This window comes from Aricia agestis, chromosome 2, assembly GCF_905147365.1.
Source record: "Aricia agestis chromosome 2, ilAriAges1.1, whole genome shotgun sequence".
Classification (NCBI taxonomy): Eukaryota; Metazoa; Arthropoda; class Insecta; order Lepidoptera; family Lycaenidae; genus Aricia; species Aricia agestis.
The window spans coordinates 18,668,941-18,686,586 of NC_056407.1; the positions used below are offsets into that span (position 1 = coordinate 18,668,941).

At 37.6% G+C, this 17,646-nt stretch overlaps 2 protein-coding genes across 2 annotated transcripts; one reads left to right on the forward strand and one right to left on the reverse strand.

Annotated features, from left to right (window-relative positions):
* The first annotated feature begins 316 nt into the window (after positions 1-316).
* On the forward strand, positions 317-9,471 carry LOC121739776 (serine protease inhibitor 28Dc-like). The gene is made up of 9 exons (XM_042132339.1): positions 317-454; positions 801-950; positions 1,949-2,088; positions 5,664-5,741; positions 6,381-6,600; positions 7,223-7,363; positions 8,445-8,533; positions 8,714-9,142; positions 9,314-9,471. Exons 2-9 carry the CDS (start codon positions 850-852, stop codon positions 9,463-9,465), a joined length of 1,350 nt encoding a protein of 449 aa, XP_041988273.1. The 5' UTR covers positions 317-454; positions 801-849; the 3' UTR covers positions 9,466-9,471.
* A 4,591-nt stretch (positions 9,472-14,062) lies between these two features.
* LOC121738962 (male-enhanced antigen 1) lies at positions 14,063-17,339 on the reverse strand. Its single transcript, XM_042131254.1, has 3 exons — positions 16,959-17,339; positions 16,713-16,847; positions 14,063-14,245 (listed from the first exon to the last, which is right to left on the reverse strand). Exons 1-3 carry the CDS (start codon positions 17,148-17,150, stop codon positions 14,117-14,119), a joined length of 456 nt encoding a protein of 151 aa, XP_041987188.1. The 5' UTR covers positions 17,151-17,339; the 3' UTR covers positions 14,063-14,116.
* Between the last annotated feature and the right edge of the window lie 307 nt (positions 17,340-17,646).

The window sequence follows — 17,646 nt, forward strand, 5'->3', positions numbered from 1 at the left end:
CAGCGGTACTACGGAACCCTATATTGCACGTGGCCCGACACGCACTTGGCCGGTTTTTGTCATTTACTAATATATAGGTACTTACAATAAAATTATTGAAAACAGATTTTGTTAATCACTTTGGGACCCGTACTTCTTGGTTCATAGTCGAAAATGCCAAATGGTTGACCGAGTATGTCCTCGACTCGACTGTACACATTATTCAATGAGTTCAGTGCGGAACCCGTTTCTTAATGCTGATACTCACGCTTAAATAACATACAACTACATACAACCAAGGTAACTGACCAAGTGGCAACTAGTATTGCATATTTTTAATTTTACAAATAAACTTTAGTCGCCACACAAAGTCGTCCAAGGCGGACGTGTGACAAGTGGGCAAAGTGGAACTGACGAAGTGTTATTAATAATAAAAGACTATGATCAAAAAATATTAAAAGCTGACAAGAAACAGGTAAGATACTTACATCAATTTAAATCATTCAAGAGGTATAAAAATTTATATAATATTATAGTTGTAGTCTGAGATTTGAGCAGATAAATAGGCTAAAAGGTCAATAAATAAAAGTATAGTAAGTACATAATACGTAGGTACGTGATGTACAATCATTTTACATCATTATGTATTTTTATAATAGCTATAAGTATTTTTTTTGTAAAAAATTGCCAGATACGTCGATGAAGACTAAAGTGTAGGTACACTATTAATCAATTACCTATTCTAGTCGAATAATTCGTTTCGCTATTTTACATATGACTCGCCTGTTCAAGTATTAAATCAATTGCTTTTTTTATTTTAGAAAAAAACCGAAGATATTATTTTAAGATTCTGCGACAAAAAATTACAAGATGAGGTTCCAGTTGTGTTGGGCTTGCGTTGTTTCTTGTGTTTTGTTGGTAAGCCCGGCCTCGGCAGGTGAGGGTGAGGAAGATCTGCTCAGTCTTATCAGGTAAGTCTTATTTCCTATGCTAAAATAACAGCATTATCAACTAGTAGTTCACTTAATAAAGCAGGTACAGAGTGCGAGAACTGCAACCAACCTAAGTCATTTCTTCAGAAATGTGTGCAGGAGGCCCAGAAGGTAAAAAACCGGCCAAGAGCGTGTCGGGCCACGCGCAATATAGGGTTCCGTAATACTTATCTTACCACATAGACGACAAAAGATACGTCGGTAACGCCGGTCTTGTGCATTGACTGTACATTATTTCAAAATGTGCAGTTGTTAGGGGCTGGGCGCCATATAACTTTTTACCTACTCACTAAAAGCTATCTAATGGTATATATTTTATCTCTGTTGAGACTATATACCAAAATGCCAATGATCCTTTCTGCGACTGAAATTCCCCGACTCACAAAGTCACAACTCACAAAACTACGCTGTGGCAGTCCAACAGAATTTCTGCTGGGCAGAATTCTGCCCAGCAGAAATTCTGCGACTCACAAGTCACAACACACGAGCGTAGTTTTGTGAGTTGTGTTTAATTTTTCAAAACACTACAATTTTAATGAAAATGTTTGCAACCACTAGACTTACGATATAATGCCGGACTTGCCTTAAAATGATATAAAACTAATTTTCTCTGGAATGGGAACCTTATTACCGACACCTTAAAACATATTTGAATGGCCAATTTTCGGGCCCTAAGCCCTAGGCCATTTCTACCCGATCAACATGTTTATGAGAGCATCGTTGTTTTTCCTTGAAAACGACAGATAAAGATTCCCGAAGCACGTTAGAAACCGTTGTTATTATGATGTAATTGAGGAAAATTAACTTTTTATACTAAGATCCACTTGCGCTAATCTAAGTTAAACTTAACCCTGTGGGAAAACACGATGCCTTTTCTGTCATAAAATACCGAAAAATACGGAGGCGAGAAAAATTACACTTACGCAACATAAATAAAATTTTCAATTGGGCCTAAAATTGTTGTGCAAACTTTTTAGGAATATAACAGAGGAACTTACGAAGACGAGGACTGGTACAACAGCAAACTACGTCAACGGCTTCGGCCACAAGCTGATAACGCAGATGATGACAGACGACGAAGACAAGAACGTGATCATATCGCCGACGGGTATAGCGGGTAAGGTATTTGTGTTCCTAATATTATAGTTGTGTGCCACAATGATCGACCCAGATCGACCCAGTGATAATCTTGAAATTGTTGTTATGAATACTATTGTTTTCGCTCTTCATTTAATTTATCTTAGTGTTATCAAATTATATTTGTCTGTATCGAATATACTTACTTGAAACTACTACGGACTGATTTTGATCAGACTTAGATGTAGGTGGCTGGCTGGAATATATTAGGTCCTTACATACTTAATATTATGAAATTGGCGTTTTGTATGGGAGGAATATAAAGCCGATTTTTTTGTATAATTTATATTTTAATTACTTAATCAAAGTACGTACCATTGTTATCGATGCATTTTTGCCATCTTAAGTGTAGTTCGTTGACCCCTTTACTAATAAAAACGGAGGGACGAGAATCAATAAATTCTTTGAATGCGGTTTGGACTGCCACATCAGAGTTGAATTTTTTCCTTTGTGTCTCAAATTCCGAAAAAAAAATGGTAATCTGTTGGAGCAAGGTCCGGGGAGCACGGTGGATGTCGCAGACACTTCAATTGCAGCTTCTCCAGTTTTGCGGCCGTCTGTTGTGCAGTGTGTGGTCTAGCGTTGTCCTGAAGCAGCAGTGGCCTAGAGCGATTGTTTAGCAGCTAGTTCTTCCATCATGGTTTGCAGTTGCTGACAATAGATATCTGCCGTAACCGTTAGGCCAGATTTTAGAAAGCTGTAGTGAACGACACCGGCACTAGTCACTCCAAACACTCACAAGTAACTTTTTCTGAGTCAATTTTCGCTTAGGGCAGGATTTGGCTGATTCTCCAGGGGACAGCCATTGCGACGAACGCTTCCGATTATCGTAAAGGATCCACTTTTCATCACAACTAACAATTAGTAATTATCCGATTTAAAATTCCTTCATTATTGTGTCGGTTGAACAATGTAACGCAGCTTACGCAGCAGGTCGACGCGTTTTCTGGTTTGCTTCACTCAATTAAAGTTTTTTTATCTTCCCAATTTGCTTTAAGTTGATTAAAGCAGTTTTATCGCTTACACCGAAGCCTGCTGCTAACTCTGAACACTGTTTGCGGTGGATCCGCTTCCACAATAGGTCTCGGGTCGTCCACGGCGCTTGTTCTGAAGGTCGAATTTCCAGAACGAAAACATTGGAACCAAAACCGTACCGTGTTTTCTTTTGCGACACCAGTGCCATACACATTGCCAATTCTTCGAGCTGTTTTAGCACTCGTGCCACGGTAGAACTCATATTCGTAAATAAAGCGATATTTAAATTTTTCCATTGTGCGATATGAACGACTCCAAAGAAAAAAACAAATGAATGACTGTTTTGGAAACTCAAATGTACCAAATAAATAAATAGGTAAGACCATGCGCGCACGGGCAACTTAGTTGCTCGGCGATTTATTTGTCTCTTTTGAAAAAATAATTGCCATGTCGCCGGGGTGCGCGCACGAGAGCGACAGCAACCCGACTTTTTTCAGTTTTCTTCTTGACAGTCATCAACATGGATTTGGTCGAGACGGCTGTGGTCGTTGCAATCGCTATAAAAAACCGAAGAAAGCGTCGAAAAATAGAATATTGGGTGCATCCACTATGGAGCGATCGGCTGACTCTCGGGAAATTTTATACTACCTAGTTTTATGAAATTGAGAGCATACCCAAAAAAAAAGTTTTAGTTACTTTAGAATGAGTGTCGAAGGTACTCTAGTATTATTTACCAGGGGTCATGCCTCCCCCCCAATCTAAGGTAAAATTGAAAAATCTCAAAATCTTGCTAAATAATAAAAGGAAATTTCTAGATTTTCCCTAACCACCACTTCGTCCGACCTTAGACAGGTGCTGTGAACCCAGAACCGTCCGAGGGCGCAGATAAAAAAAAATAGTTAAGTGACTACTAAGTGACCCCCCCCCCCCTCCCCCAAAATTTCAGGCTGCGACCGCGCCTGGTATTTACTCTAGTATTTTAGAAACTCATTGCTGCAATTACACACAAACTCACGCAGCGGCGGTCGAGTAGCAACTGGCCGGTCGGCAACTTTTTTGTTGCCCGTGCGCGCACTTGCATAGAAACCAATAGGGAAGGAGACAGTTGCGTCGCGGGCTCTGGGCAACGAAAAAGTTGTACAGAGTTGGGTCGCTACGTGCGCGCACTTTCATACTAGCTCCTAGACTTCATCAAGAGACAAATAAATGCAACTAAGTTGCCCGTGCGCGCATACCCTAATAGGTACAAAAAAACGCTAATTTCATATGTAAGAACCTAATATAATATAATAATATAATATTTGTATATATGCCCGGATTCTGAGGTTTTTAAGAACTAGGTAGCGCTTTTGATTGCTTAACGAACGTCAACATAATATTACTTATGTATTACCTAATCAACAACGTTGTTGAATAGTTAATGAAGAAGAGTTTGACAGGTAATTTATGGCCTATGGGGCTTAGGTATGTCAAAATCTGCATTTAACTACATTTAGGGCCTGTTTCACCACTTCCTGATAAGTGCTAGATAGGCTATCCACCGCTTAACTTGACAGATGAATCGATTATTTCAGAAACCCCACATGTCCATGAGACCCTATTTTACAGGAGGAACAAAAACATAATACTAAAAAAATATTTATGAACGTTATTAAGTTAAATAAACTAAAGTATTACTAGGACCATTCTACATCTAAGTAACATAACACAAGATTCAAAATCATACATCTTCTAAAAAAAAAATTGGATTTAAGTCAATGGACATGTGGGGTTGCTCAAATACATTAATAAAACTGTTGTTTATTTTAGCTATGAATAATGTTATTTATTATATTATTAAGGCTGGTTTTATAGTTAAGCGTTTCGGCAGCGCCGTTGGTACGCCGCGCGTTCGAAGATGTATGGGGGTAGTAGTTGCGTTTTAAAGTCGCGCGCTTGAGCAGCGCCGTTCGTCCATACGTTTTGAACGCGCGCGCTCCAACGGCGCTGCGAAACGCATAACTATAAAACCAGCCTAAAAGAAATGTACTTTATTCAATGCAGAATTCAACCTCCATAATGTTCTTCACATTTCCTATCCGTAACTGGCCATTTAAAAATGGTTTCATAGAAAGTTTATGGTGTTTCTCAACTAAATGTAAAATTTGAACGGCTATAAATCGTACGTAGAAAGCAGGGCTTGTGTGGTTTTTCCGTGACCTGTGTATTTACCCCTACTGAGTTAATTACCATACTTAACTCAATTTTGCCAAAATTGGGCCACAAGTCCCAATTTTGGCAAAATTGAGTTCTCAAATAATCGATTCAGATAGAGTATGGAGAATCTGTCAAAAAAGTTGTGGATAGCCTATCCGACACTTTATCAGAAAGTGGTGAAACAGGCCCTTAAGTAATTAATTTTCGTCTCTTGAGTGCGGCAGTTACTACACTTACTACTTACTTATTTCAAGTTATATTTTCCTTATTACTACAGTTACTTATCTCCTTTTCCACTTAAGTTAAAGAGCTTTGTCTTGTTACTTACTAAGCACTTGTTTTCCCTGCATTATTCAAGTGTTGACAGTAATGAGTAATCCACAGGACTGCTGGCCATGACTCTGCTGGGGACGGTGGGGAGGTCGTATGACGAACTCGCAGACACGCTCGGATTTTCCCGCGGTAATACATCATTGTCTATTTCCCCGTTTTAGTGTTGCCAGGTGAAAATAATACGTTCAGAAATAGAATTAATTGGATCTATAGATCCAATTAATAATATACAACATTATAAACCATTGAGTCATTATAATGACTCAATGGTTTATAATGTTATTGATTGAACTAATTACTTATTGTTAATTACTGAGTAATAATATTAGGGCGTGGCTTGCTTAATAACTGTGTGCTAAGTGCTGACCTACCTACGAGTATGAAACTATAATTTCAATGCCATTGTAAAGATTGACACAGTTACTAATTAGGCACTTTGGTTTTACTAAGTTATCTGAATGATCTAGTTTACCAATACAATAATTATTATGTACTGCAATAACGGGTCGGTACAGTAGCAATTGGCCTAAAAAGAGATTTAAGTATGTTTAAAATATAAGGGATATCTTCCGAATTTTACATTATTATTTTATACACACAATTGAAAAATTATGTGGCTTATCAAAGCTCCTTGGAGTGCCAACTAAAAGGATTTTTCCTGTAGGTAGAAAATAAATATCTATGAGATGCTCATTACGTTCAAGATGAGGATAAACTGAATTTCCTTATATAACGTTAGCCACGCATAATCATACTAATGTTTTACAGACGTAAGGGGCAACCTAAAAAACCATGAAGAATTCGGTAATTTACTGCGCTCCTTGAACGGAAACGGTCTTAGTAAGACTGTGTACGCGGATGTGGTGCTTGTAGATACACACGTGAAACTACGTGACGTCTACAGACAATTTCTGAGAAGGGTATATGATGGCGAAGCCCTAAGCATCGACTTCGGGGACAGAAACTCGGCGAAGGCAACTATTAATAAGTGAGTGTACAACTTGTTTTTTTGGGAAACTTCGCAATTATAGTGGCTTCTGACAAGTGGGTCGGAGGCAAAGCACTTCTCGTTGCCCAAAAAACGGCAACAAACAATCATCAGGTAGCCCGCAGTATTTTTGCTTGCCTCATTCTTTTAAAAATAGACTAATTTTCGAGTTGTTTTGAGTATGATTTTTAAGTTCATCTACACCAGTGGTTTGATACTTTGATCCGAACCTGGGAGTAATTACCCCCGCGGGGGTAAAACAGCTATTCTATAGGGGTAACAGAGCTGGTACCTAAAATATATAGGCAAAAAAAAAATGTTTTTGTGTTTAAAATAATAGAAGGTAGGTACGCCGCATGGCGATCTGTCGCGTTCATAAAATCGCAGTCAAGCGGGAAGCGAGACAAATTTATTTTCTGTATTGTTTTCTTGAAATATTGTTAGGCGGGGGGGTAAAATCAGTTTCACAGCTCGAAAAGGTTAGGAACCACTGATCTACACATTAGCGTTTTTCATGTACAGTGTTTTGTGTTCATCAATCACAATCAGTATTTAGAAGATAAGACTAACGACAAACTTACTTCATAAAATAACCATATTAATTCATACCTATTGTTTTCAGATGGGTAAGCGAACACACGATGGAAAAGATCAGTGAATTTCTGAAGGAGCCGCTTCCAGCCGACACAAGAGCAGTTCTGTTGAGTGCCCTGTACTTCGCCAGCCAGTGGCAAACGCCTTTTATACCAGAATTTACAAATAAGTAATTATTAGCACTTTACCGTTCATAAAGTTTTTGTAATTGCCTCTTCGTCCTTTCGCACTGGAGACTATGTCACAGTCATGATTAGACCACTGCCGAATTTGTACCTGTGCCGTATTTTTTTAAATAGTCGTTAGTTACCTAAAGGGTGTTTTTAGAGAAGATGGTTTGATGGTAGTAAATATGATATATATGTCTACCAGAATCTGATGGCAAAAACTGAAAAAAAAAAATAACTCTAGCAATACCCCTCTAACTTCTAAAGTAGGGGCATGATAAGTCTAAAAGAAATATATGATGTAGGTACATTACTTTAAAAACTACCAACGAAAATTGGTTTGAACGAGATCTAGTGATCTTAGACGTGGGAGAGCCATGCTTCGGCACGAATATAGTTTTTTAGTATAGTTTTTTTATACGTCATAATCATAAATTAGTAAACCTTAATTTAACTTTCATGAAATTTTAATTTCATAAAAATAAACCTTATTGCTGCTGCGGACCCTTTATGGGCGAGTCCAACTCGCCCTTGGCTGGTTTTTTTTTTCTTATAGGGGCTGATTATGTGTGTTAAACTTGCAATCAGCAATTATAAAAATTTATCCAATGATCAAGGATATTTTTTGAAAATCTGCTGTCAAAAATTGCCATCAGATTCTGGTAGACTTTTTTTTTGATGCGCAGGGGAAACCCATCATGGGTGCCCCGGGTTGGGGATGTGCCTCAGTTAGCTGAAGCACCCCGGGGGTATGTGAGACTCTTACTCACTAAAACCACCTGCGGTTCTCCTTGAGCCGTATAAAGGAGAGTTATCCCAGATCTAACAAACACAGGACTCCCTCCACTCCACGACCGGCCGGTCTACCTTAGAAGGGACCGGACTTCCACCAAAGTTAGGGAACGCTTCGGCAAACTGAAACCTTCCCCTCGGCACCGTGACTGGCTAAGCCGGGGAGGTTCCCATCCTCTCCCGGAGCCCCGTTAGACGATAAATTCTGGTAGACCTATACTAACTATTATAAACCAATAATTTATCAATCTGAATGTTATTTCGCACATTTTTTTAAATTTTTTTTTACAGGATGACGTTTAAAAAGCCGGGCCAAGATGTTGCGGCTGATCTGATGTTGAACTTGGGTGAATTTAATTATACCGACTCGCACGACAATGGTGATTGTTACTATTCTTTCCATTTATGTCTTTAATAATGACTATTACCATATTAGCGAAACCACCAGGTTTGGCCGGGCCAGATAATATGGTTTTAAGCTTAAATGGAATAATAAGTTTTTTACTATGTAAGGTTTTTTGGGTGCCAAATGCCAATATTTAATGTAATTTACATTTTAGGTTTACAGATGATAGCCCTACCGTACAACGATAGCGTCACCACTTTATACGCTTTGAAACCTAAGTATCCAAAAGACACTAGTATAAAAGAGTTACTGAGCAAACTGGACTTCGAACAAATAGACAGACTGATAGACGAAATGAAAGTTCAAAAAGTTGTGGTCAGATTCCCCAAAATGGAACTGCAATCTTCGGCGAATTTGGAGGGCGCCATGAAGCGGATAGGAATTGAAACCATTTTTAGACCGAAACTCGCAAACTTCGCACTTATGATAGATACCAATATGGTCGCAAACAAGACGGAGAATGAAATATTAGCGCGCATCCATGATGATGATGACGTTGGCTTGAACAGGATAATCAACAGTCTTCCGAATCCAGACGTCCATATTGACTCTATCATACACGATGTGAGAATTACTATTAATGGTAAGTCCCACTGATAATGTTTCTGTTTTATACTGCAATCTGAAATTACATTTTAGATAAACGTTTTAATTATTTTGTACAACTTTGGGTAAACGCGTGAGTGAAAATATGAATAATTGCTATCAGAACTAAAACTTCTCTAAGCAGTAATCAGTATTATTACATTTTCAGAGTATGGGACGGAGGCAGTTGCAGCCACAGCTGGAGTGTTAGCAAAAACAGCAGAGCAGTTCTACGCAGACTCACCGTTCTACATGTTTATAAGGAATGAAAACACCAAACTTGTCACATTTAGTGCTATAATAAACGATCCAACAACTTAAAATTAATATTATGCTAACAGACAAAAATTCATAAGGGCCCTTCTCCATTATTACGTCACTAGATGTCCCGCGCGGCTTCGCCCGCGTGAATTAGGAATTTTACAGAAACGGTACATTTTCTCATAAAAAATATTTCCCCCGTTTTTCCCACATTTTCCTGAGTTTCTTCGGTCGTATTAGTATTAGCGTGATAATATAATATAGCCTATAGTCTTACTCGATAAATGATATATCTAACACTGAGATAAGTTTTTAAATCGGACCTGTAGTTCCTGAGATTGACGCGTTCAAGCAAACATACTCTTCAGGTTTATAATATTAGGTAGGTATAGATTTTTTTAAATTATCGCTTGACAAACTCGAGTCTCGATCTAAAAGACTATGAAATGGTATAATATGGTAGTGATGATGATGATGATGAATGTAATTTGCATAGTAGCATATGCTTTCTGTTCTTAAAATAACGCTGAAACTCCCAAACTTGTATCTATAAAGAATCAGGAGTTCTCTCAGCACCTTCCGAACCAGGTATATCTCGGTGCAAAATCTTACTTGTTAGTAGCATATGCTTAGAATACTTCTCACGAAACCGAAGTCACCACATGTTTCCCTATAAGTATTGAGGAGTCCCTCGATTACTTATCCTTCCTCCTTCATCAGATCACCACTTTTGTGAATATAATATCAAATTGGGATGATACCATATATACTAAAAGAAAAATTTTGAAAATCGGTTAACAAACGGCGGAGTAATCATTGAATATAAGAAAACGAACATAACACCTCCCCCATTTTGAAAGTCGGTTAAAATTGTAGCCGGTGTTATTCTGATGTATAAGCTATATTATTGTAAAGTTTCATTAAAATCCGTTCAGTAGTTTTTGCGTGAAAGAGTAACAAACATCCATACATCCACACATCCTAAATCCAAACAAACTTTCGCCTTTATAATATAAGTAGGAAGTAGGATGAAGAATCTTAAGGCTGCGTTCACAACAAACTGGCTGTTAGTCGCCGAAAGTAGTAAACATTCGATGAAAACTCTGGTCTCTCTGGTTTAGATAGGATAGGATTGTGTTTGTTTCTGTTTTGGGCTGTCCCGTTTGTTCGTAATTTATTTATTTGACAACTACTTTGCTACATATCCACCAATAGGAGGGTGAATTTGTGTACGAATTCGGACATCTACCGGTCCCTAGTGGGACACTTGTAAGTTGTAGGACTCGGGCGATCTTTACACGAAATATTTCGAGTGTTTTGAGAATACACAAACTATTAGCAACAAATTATATCGTGCAGGAAACCGGTCTCGAACGCTTTTTTTCAACTTCCGGCCACATATTGTGGTGTACGAATTTGGACATCTATAACCGGTCCCACTCGTTCGACTCGAGCGATCTTTGCACGAAATATTTTGAATGTGAAGTTTTGAGAATACGCAAACTGTGTTACGGTCGTAAAAATCTCATAATTCGGTATTTTATTCGAAGATGAACTTTTCTTACATCCTGAGAATTGTGCCCCAGGTGCGCGTGATCTATGGCGCGGGCGGTTGCATACTAAGGTACCTATCTAAATACTATCTCGATGGCCGGCCGCTGCGGCTCGGTCGCTAGTGCGCGCCCGGCCCCGCGCCGCCGCGCCGCTCGCTTGACAGATGAAGCGAGACCACAGGCGAGACAGCAAACAGTTATTGTACTAATGAACGCTAAAATCAACGCTTAAGGTTGAAATTAGGTTGTTTTCCAGAATAGTAGGTAAATAATATCTCGGCGATTTCGCGCCGTTTGTATAACTTTGTATGGAAGTGAGACATTTTTTTAAATGAAATAAGGGGGCAAATGAGCAAACGGGTCACCTGATGGAAAGCAACTTCCGTCGCCCATGGACACTCGCAGCATCAGAAGAGCTGCAAGTGCGTTGCCGGCCTTTTAAGAGGGAACAGGGTAATAGGGGTAAGAATGGGAAGGGAAGGGAATAGGGGAGGGTAGGGAAGGGAATAGGGTAGGGGATTGGGCCTCCGGTAAACTCAGTCACTCGGCGAAACACAGCGCAAGTGCTGTTTCACGCCGGTTTTCTGTGAGAACGTGGTATTTCTCCGGTCGAGCCGGCCCATTCGTGCCGAAGCATGGCTCTCCCACGTATTTCCCTCGGAGACATGCATGTACTTACTTGTATTATCGAAGCAGCTTACTTCTCAAAGTAATGTCAAATGTGTGCCTTACGCTCTGGGGTTAAGGCTGAATTTGTTATGTTTAATTTTGGTGACATTGGTGACCCTGACGTGGTAATGATGATGATGAATGTAATTTGCATAGTAGCATATGCTTTCAGTTCTTAAAACAGCGCCTAAGCCCGCGAACTTGTATTTATAAGGAATCCAGAGTTCTCTTAGTATCTTCGGAACCATAGTATACCTCGGTGCAAAATCTTGCGTTTTGGTAGCATATGCTTAGGATGCTTCTTATAAAACCAAAATCACCATATGTTTCCATATAAATTTCGAGGAGTTCCCTCGATTACTTATGGATCCCATCATCAGGTCACCTCTTTTGTAAACATGGTACCGAATTGGAGTGAAACCTAATACAACAAAACAAAAATTTCGAAAATCGGTTCACAAACGGCGGAGTAGTCGTTGAACATACACAAATAAAAAAATAAAAAATATCCACAGCCGAACATATAACCTCCTCCTTTTTGGAAGTCGGTTAAAAATAAAGTTTCATGTTTCTTACTCAAGAAATGACGGACTTTCATTCAAACTTTCAACCCCAATTTCACCCCCTTGGGGTAGAATTTACAAAAACGCTTAAACACGTATCCAATCATTTTTAATCAGTAGCCCAAACATAAAATTTCAGGTTTCTAACTTAAGAAATAACGGACTTTCATTCAAACTTTCAACCCCAATTTCACCCCCTTGGGGGTAGAATTTCCAAAAACGCTTAAATACGTATCCATTCATTTTTAAATTTTTAATCAGTAACCCAAAAAAAAGTTTCATGCTTCTAACTCAAGAAATGACGGACTTTCATTGAAACTTTCTACCCCAATTTCAGCCCCTTGGGGGTAAAATTACCAGAAACGCGTAAATACGTATCCATTAATTTTTAATTAGTAGCACAAAAATAAAGTTTCATGTTTCTAACTCAAGAAATGACGGACTTTCATTCAAACTTTCAACTCCAAATTCACCCCCTTGGGGGTAGAATTTCTAAAAACGCTTAAATACCTATCCATTCATTTTTAATCAGCAGTCCAAAAATAAACTTTCATGTTTCTAACTTAAGAAATGACGGACTTTCATTTAAACTTTCAACCCCTATTTCACCCCTTGGGGGTAGAATTTTCAGAAACGCTTAAACACGTATCCAATCATTTTTAATCAGTAACCCAAACATAAAATTTTATGTTTCTAACTCAAGAAATAACGGAGATTCATTCAAACTTTCAACCCCAATTTCACCCCCTTGGGGGTAGAATTTCCAAAAACGCTTAAATACGTATCCATTCATTTTTAATCAGTAACCCAAAAATAAAGTTTCATGTTTCTAACTCAAGAAATGACGGACTTTCATTAAAACTTTCAACCCCTATTTCACCCCCTTCGGGGTAAAATTTTCAAAATTCCTTCCTTAGTGGGTGTCTACTTAATAAAAAAACCCTACTCACCAAATTTCCTGGCTGTAACTTTAACAGCTTTTGCTCAGCGATGATGAATCAGTCAGTCAGTCAGTCAGGACATGTAATTTTACTAGCTGTTGCCCGCGACTTCATCCGCGTTAACATAGTATAATAACAAAGATGGATAGTTTTCTCCTTTTTGTTTTTGTGGTTCCTTATACAAAGGGTAAAAACGGACCCTATTTAAGCAAACGTCAATAAACTTTCATGTTTCTAAGTCAAGAAATGACGGACTTTCATTGAAACTTTCTACCCCAATTTCACCCCCTTGGGGGTAGAATTACCAGAAACACTTAAAAACGTATCCATTCATTTTTAATCAGTAGCACAAAAATAAAGTTTCATGTTTCTAACTCAAGAAATGACGGACTTTCATTCAAACTTTCAACTCCAATTTCACCCCCTTGGGGGTAGAATTTCTAAAAACGCTTAAATACGTATCCATTCATTTTTAATCAGTAACCCAAAAATAAAGTTTCATGTTTCTAACTCAAGAAATGACGGACTTTCATTAAAACTTTCAACCCTTATTTCACCCCCTTCGGGGTAAAATTTTCAAAATTCCTTCCTTAGTGGGTGTCTACTTAATAAAACAACCCTACTCACCAAATTTCGTGGCTGTGACTTTTACAGTTTTTGCTCAGCGATGATGAATCAGTCAGTCACTCAGTCAGGACATGTAATTTTATAAGTATAGATAATGTTGCTTTTAATATAATTTGGGGGATAAATTAAACACATTGTAAACTATTATTTAGCAATTGTGGTATTAAATAATTAGTGTTGATTTTAACTGAAATATGCTGCGAAAACGAAGTTTCCCTATTTTTGTGAAACCACCCAAATAAGTAATTAATTAACTGTTGATATAAGTATATTTTTCATGTAACAACTTATAATTATTATTTTTATATTTATTAGTGTTGTTTTGAATATTTTACATCATGAATATAACTTACAAACATTATCTATTATTTCTCATTTTTTCTATCCTGTCGTTGAGGGTTTGCTTCCATTGTTCTTCCGTTATACTTTGTGCCCACTCAGGTATTGACTCTTGTGGGAGTGCTATGTTTGCCATTATAGACATCACCTGTAAATACAATATAACTATAGTACTTAATAAGTACAATTTTATACCAATAAAGGGTAACCATTAGATACTTAGTACATAATTTAAATATACTCATTTCTAACGTCTCATAGACTTTTTTCAAACAGAATACAATAATTTGTACCCATATACTTACTTAAATCTTTCTTTTTCCCATTAAAAACATGTAAGTAGTTGTACTATAGGTTCAGTTCAGACCATAAAGTTAATATACCTAGCAGAATAGAGAAACAATCCGAGCTGTCAAACGACACCAAAATTGATTTACATCTGTGTACCTACTGTAGGTATACAATTATGTTTACGTGTGCGTGTTAGTGATGTACCTACATACATCTTGTAATTCAACAAAATATCGATCATGGAATAATAATAGTAAGATTGTAAAGGGTTCCGTAGCCAAATGGCAAAAAACGGAACCCTTATAGATTCGTCGTGTCTGTCTGTCTGTCTGTCTGTCCGTCCGTATGTCACAGCCACTTTTCTCCGAAACTATAAGAGCTATACTATTGAAATTTGGTAAGTAGATGTAGTAAAAAAATCATCTAACCTATGCGTGTGGGGTATCTATGGATAGGTCTTCAAAAACCATATTGAGGTTTCTCAAATCATTTTTTTCTAACTTGAATAGTTTCCGAGAGACACTCTTCCAAAGTGGTAAAATGTGTGTCCCCCCCTCTAACTTCTAAAGTAATGATAAAACTAAAAAAAATATATGATGTACATTACTACAAAAACTAGCAACGAAAATTGGTTCGAACGAGATCTAGCCGGTATTAATTTCATAAAAATAAACCTTATTGCTGCTGCGGAACCCTTCATGGGCGAGTCCAACTCGCACTTGGCCGGTTTTTTTTAATTTAAATAGGTACTTTGATTATGGAGTCTTCACTCCACTCTAGTTACTCCTAATGAGAAAGAAATTGCTTTTTTTTTGAGATTTTGCAAACCGATCCATGTTTGAGAGATCTGAAACTTAAAAGTTACAAGAATCGTGAAATGCAAAGTGATGCTTGACGACGAATAATAGAATTATTACCTTTTGAAAAAATGAATTAACATTATAAAAAGATAAAAGCGACTTCAAAATTGTACGTAATTTAGAATTAAATCTCCCTACCTCCAAAACTACTGAACCAATTTTGATGCAACTTGCACTATTCCCTAAGTTGAACAATATCTAGTATGTACAACAAAAAAAGATTTACTGAAATCGCAATGGTAGTTCCAGAGATATGCGAACACAAACATAAAAACATACATACATACATACTTACATACATAAATACCTTAGATGAATGATTATTGATTGGTCTCGCGCGATCGAGCGCGCGCGCGAGACTAATCATTTATCTAAGACTAGCTATTGCCCGCGACTTCGTCCGCGTGGACTTCAGTTTATAAAGCGCGATGTCAACAAAATTGGTGTCAAAAGTTTTTATAAAAAAAACCTGGTACCCCTTAAATCAGCTGTGCAGTGTGCACACAATAAGTATTTCATTTTTTTATATTAAACTTTATATTTTATGCCAAAGTTTAAAGCTTATTTAGCCCCCCAATTACCCAACTTTACCCATAAACTATTTATCATTGATAGGTTTAAGGTGACGTCACTGCACAGATAAAGTACTGAGTTATTTAATACCGTAGAATAGATATAACAATCGAAAAAAATAGAAACTTAAATGTAAGATGATACCACCTCTTATAGAAAGACTTTTGAGCAAGCGTCAGCGCGATGTAGAAGACGCACGGCGCCATCTATTATGAATTTTTGGAACTAACTTAATTTGAACAAATTTACGCATTTTCACCCTCTGACAACCCTTTTTCCAGTAAAAAAGTAGCCTATGTCCTTTCTCAGGCCTTAGACTATCTATATACAAAATTTCATTACAATCGGTTCAGTAGTGTTGGCGTTTGGCGTGAAAGCGAGACTGACAGACAGACAGACAGACAGAGATACTTTCGCATTTATAATATTAGTATGGATTTTACTTGAAATCACATTTTTTCTGAGAGCCCACGTGCCGACCGGGTCAGACAGATTGTCAAACAGATAAAAAAAAAGATAAACCACCTCAAATCACGCTTCTCTTTTTACCACTCAGTGTTACTGATAGTGACATCTCGCTTGCTCAGGCCTTTGTTTCTCTATTCTGCTAGGTATATTAACTTTATGGTTCAGACACTTTTTGCCTATACAATCAAAGTATACAATTATTTTCAAAATTAAAATATGGGAGAGGCAATTATATGAGCAAAGCTCTGTATTCAATAAAACATGAATTAAATAACATATATATATCGGAATCGGCTGCAATGATTTTCATGAAATTACTTAAGCTTGTATATATACAAGAATTGCTCGTTTAAAGATATAAGATAACAAGCAATTGTTATTTGATACAATAATAGATAATTGCCTGGTTTTTATGTTGCGTACCTGCTGAGCGCGTTCTGTACTCATTTCTATTGGGTCATTTACCCGAGGTGAGTTCCATACTTGTCGAGTTATTACTGAATCCATAGGCTCAATTTCAGGAACATCACTCGGAGGTGCCTGTTGTGCGGGATCTGACTGAAACATTTTCTTATAATTATTTCACAACAATCTAATTACTTACATTTCATTGTCTTTTGGACTATGTAGATCAAATAAAAAATTAACACAAAATACAACCGTTCTTACTTCATTATCCTCCTCACTCAACACTTCAGCAGGAGCTGACTCCGGGCCCTGAGGTAAGGGCTCGTAGCCGAAATGATCATTTTGTTCATCATCACTGTCTTCTTGGTGTCCGTTTACCATCAATTCATGTCGCGAAGGTGGATTAATATCGTGTGGAGAATTGTCAGGTGGGTCTGGACCGTCACATACCATGATGTTTTTTAATGGGGATTTAAGGGTGTAAAAAATATAATGATTCCATCCAAATAATAATTTGTTGTTTTTTCTAAACACAGAATTAAAAAAAAAAAGTAGATTTCTAAAATACACTTTCAATTCAAACACCAATCAGAGAATAAAATTACTACACCAATCAAACAATCATAGACTTATTATGTACTGTCCAAACAATAGGCCTCTTGGATATCTCTAGTGGCGCGGCGAGTGGCAGATTCAGGCAACACGTGGGTGTCAGAGTGCGATCAGCTGTGAAATACGGTTTATTAAAAATGAAAACACGTTGAAAATGTTAAAAAGTGCTCTGAATAAGGAAAATATGGGCGGACTACGAGGCATGTACGAGGTACTGTTGTGTCGTAGGGTGCAAAAATTCCCAATCTCGGATTCGTGAATTAACGTTTTATTCGTTTCTGAGACGGAATTGGGAAACGTATCGAAATCAACATGCCGATTATTAATCATGCTTAAA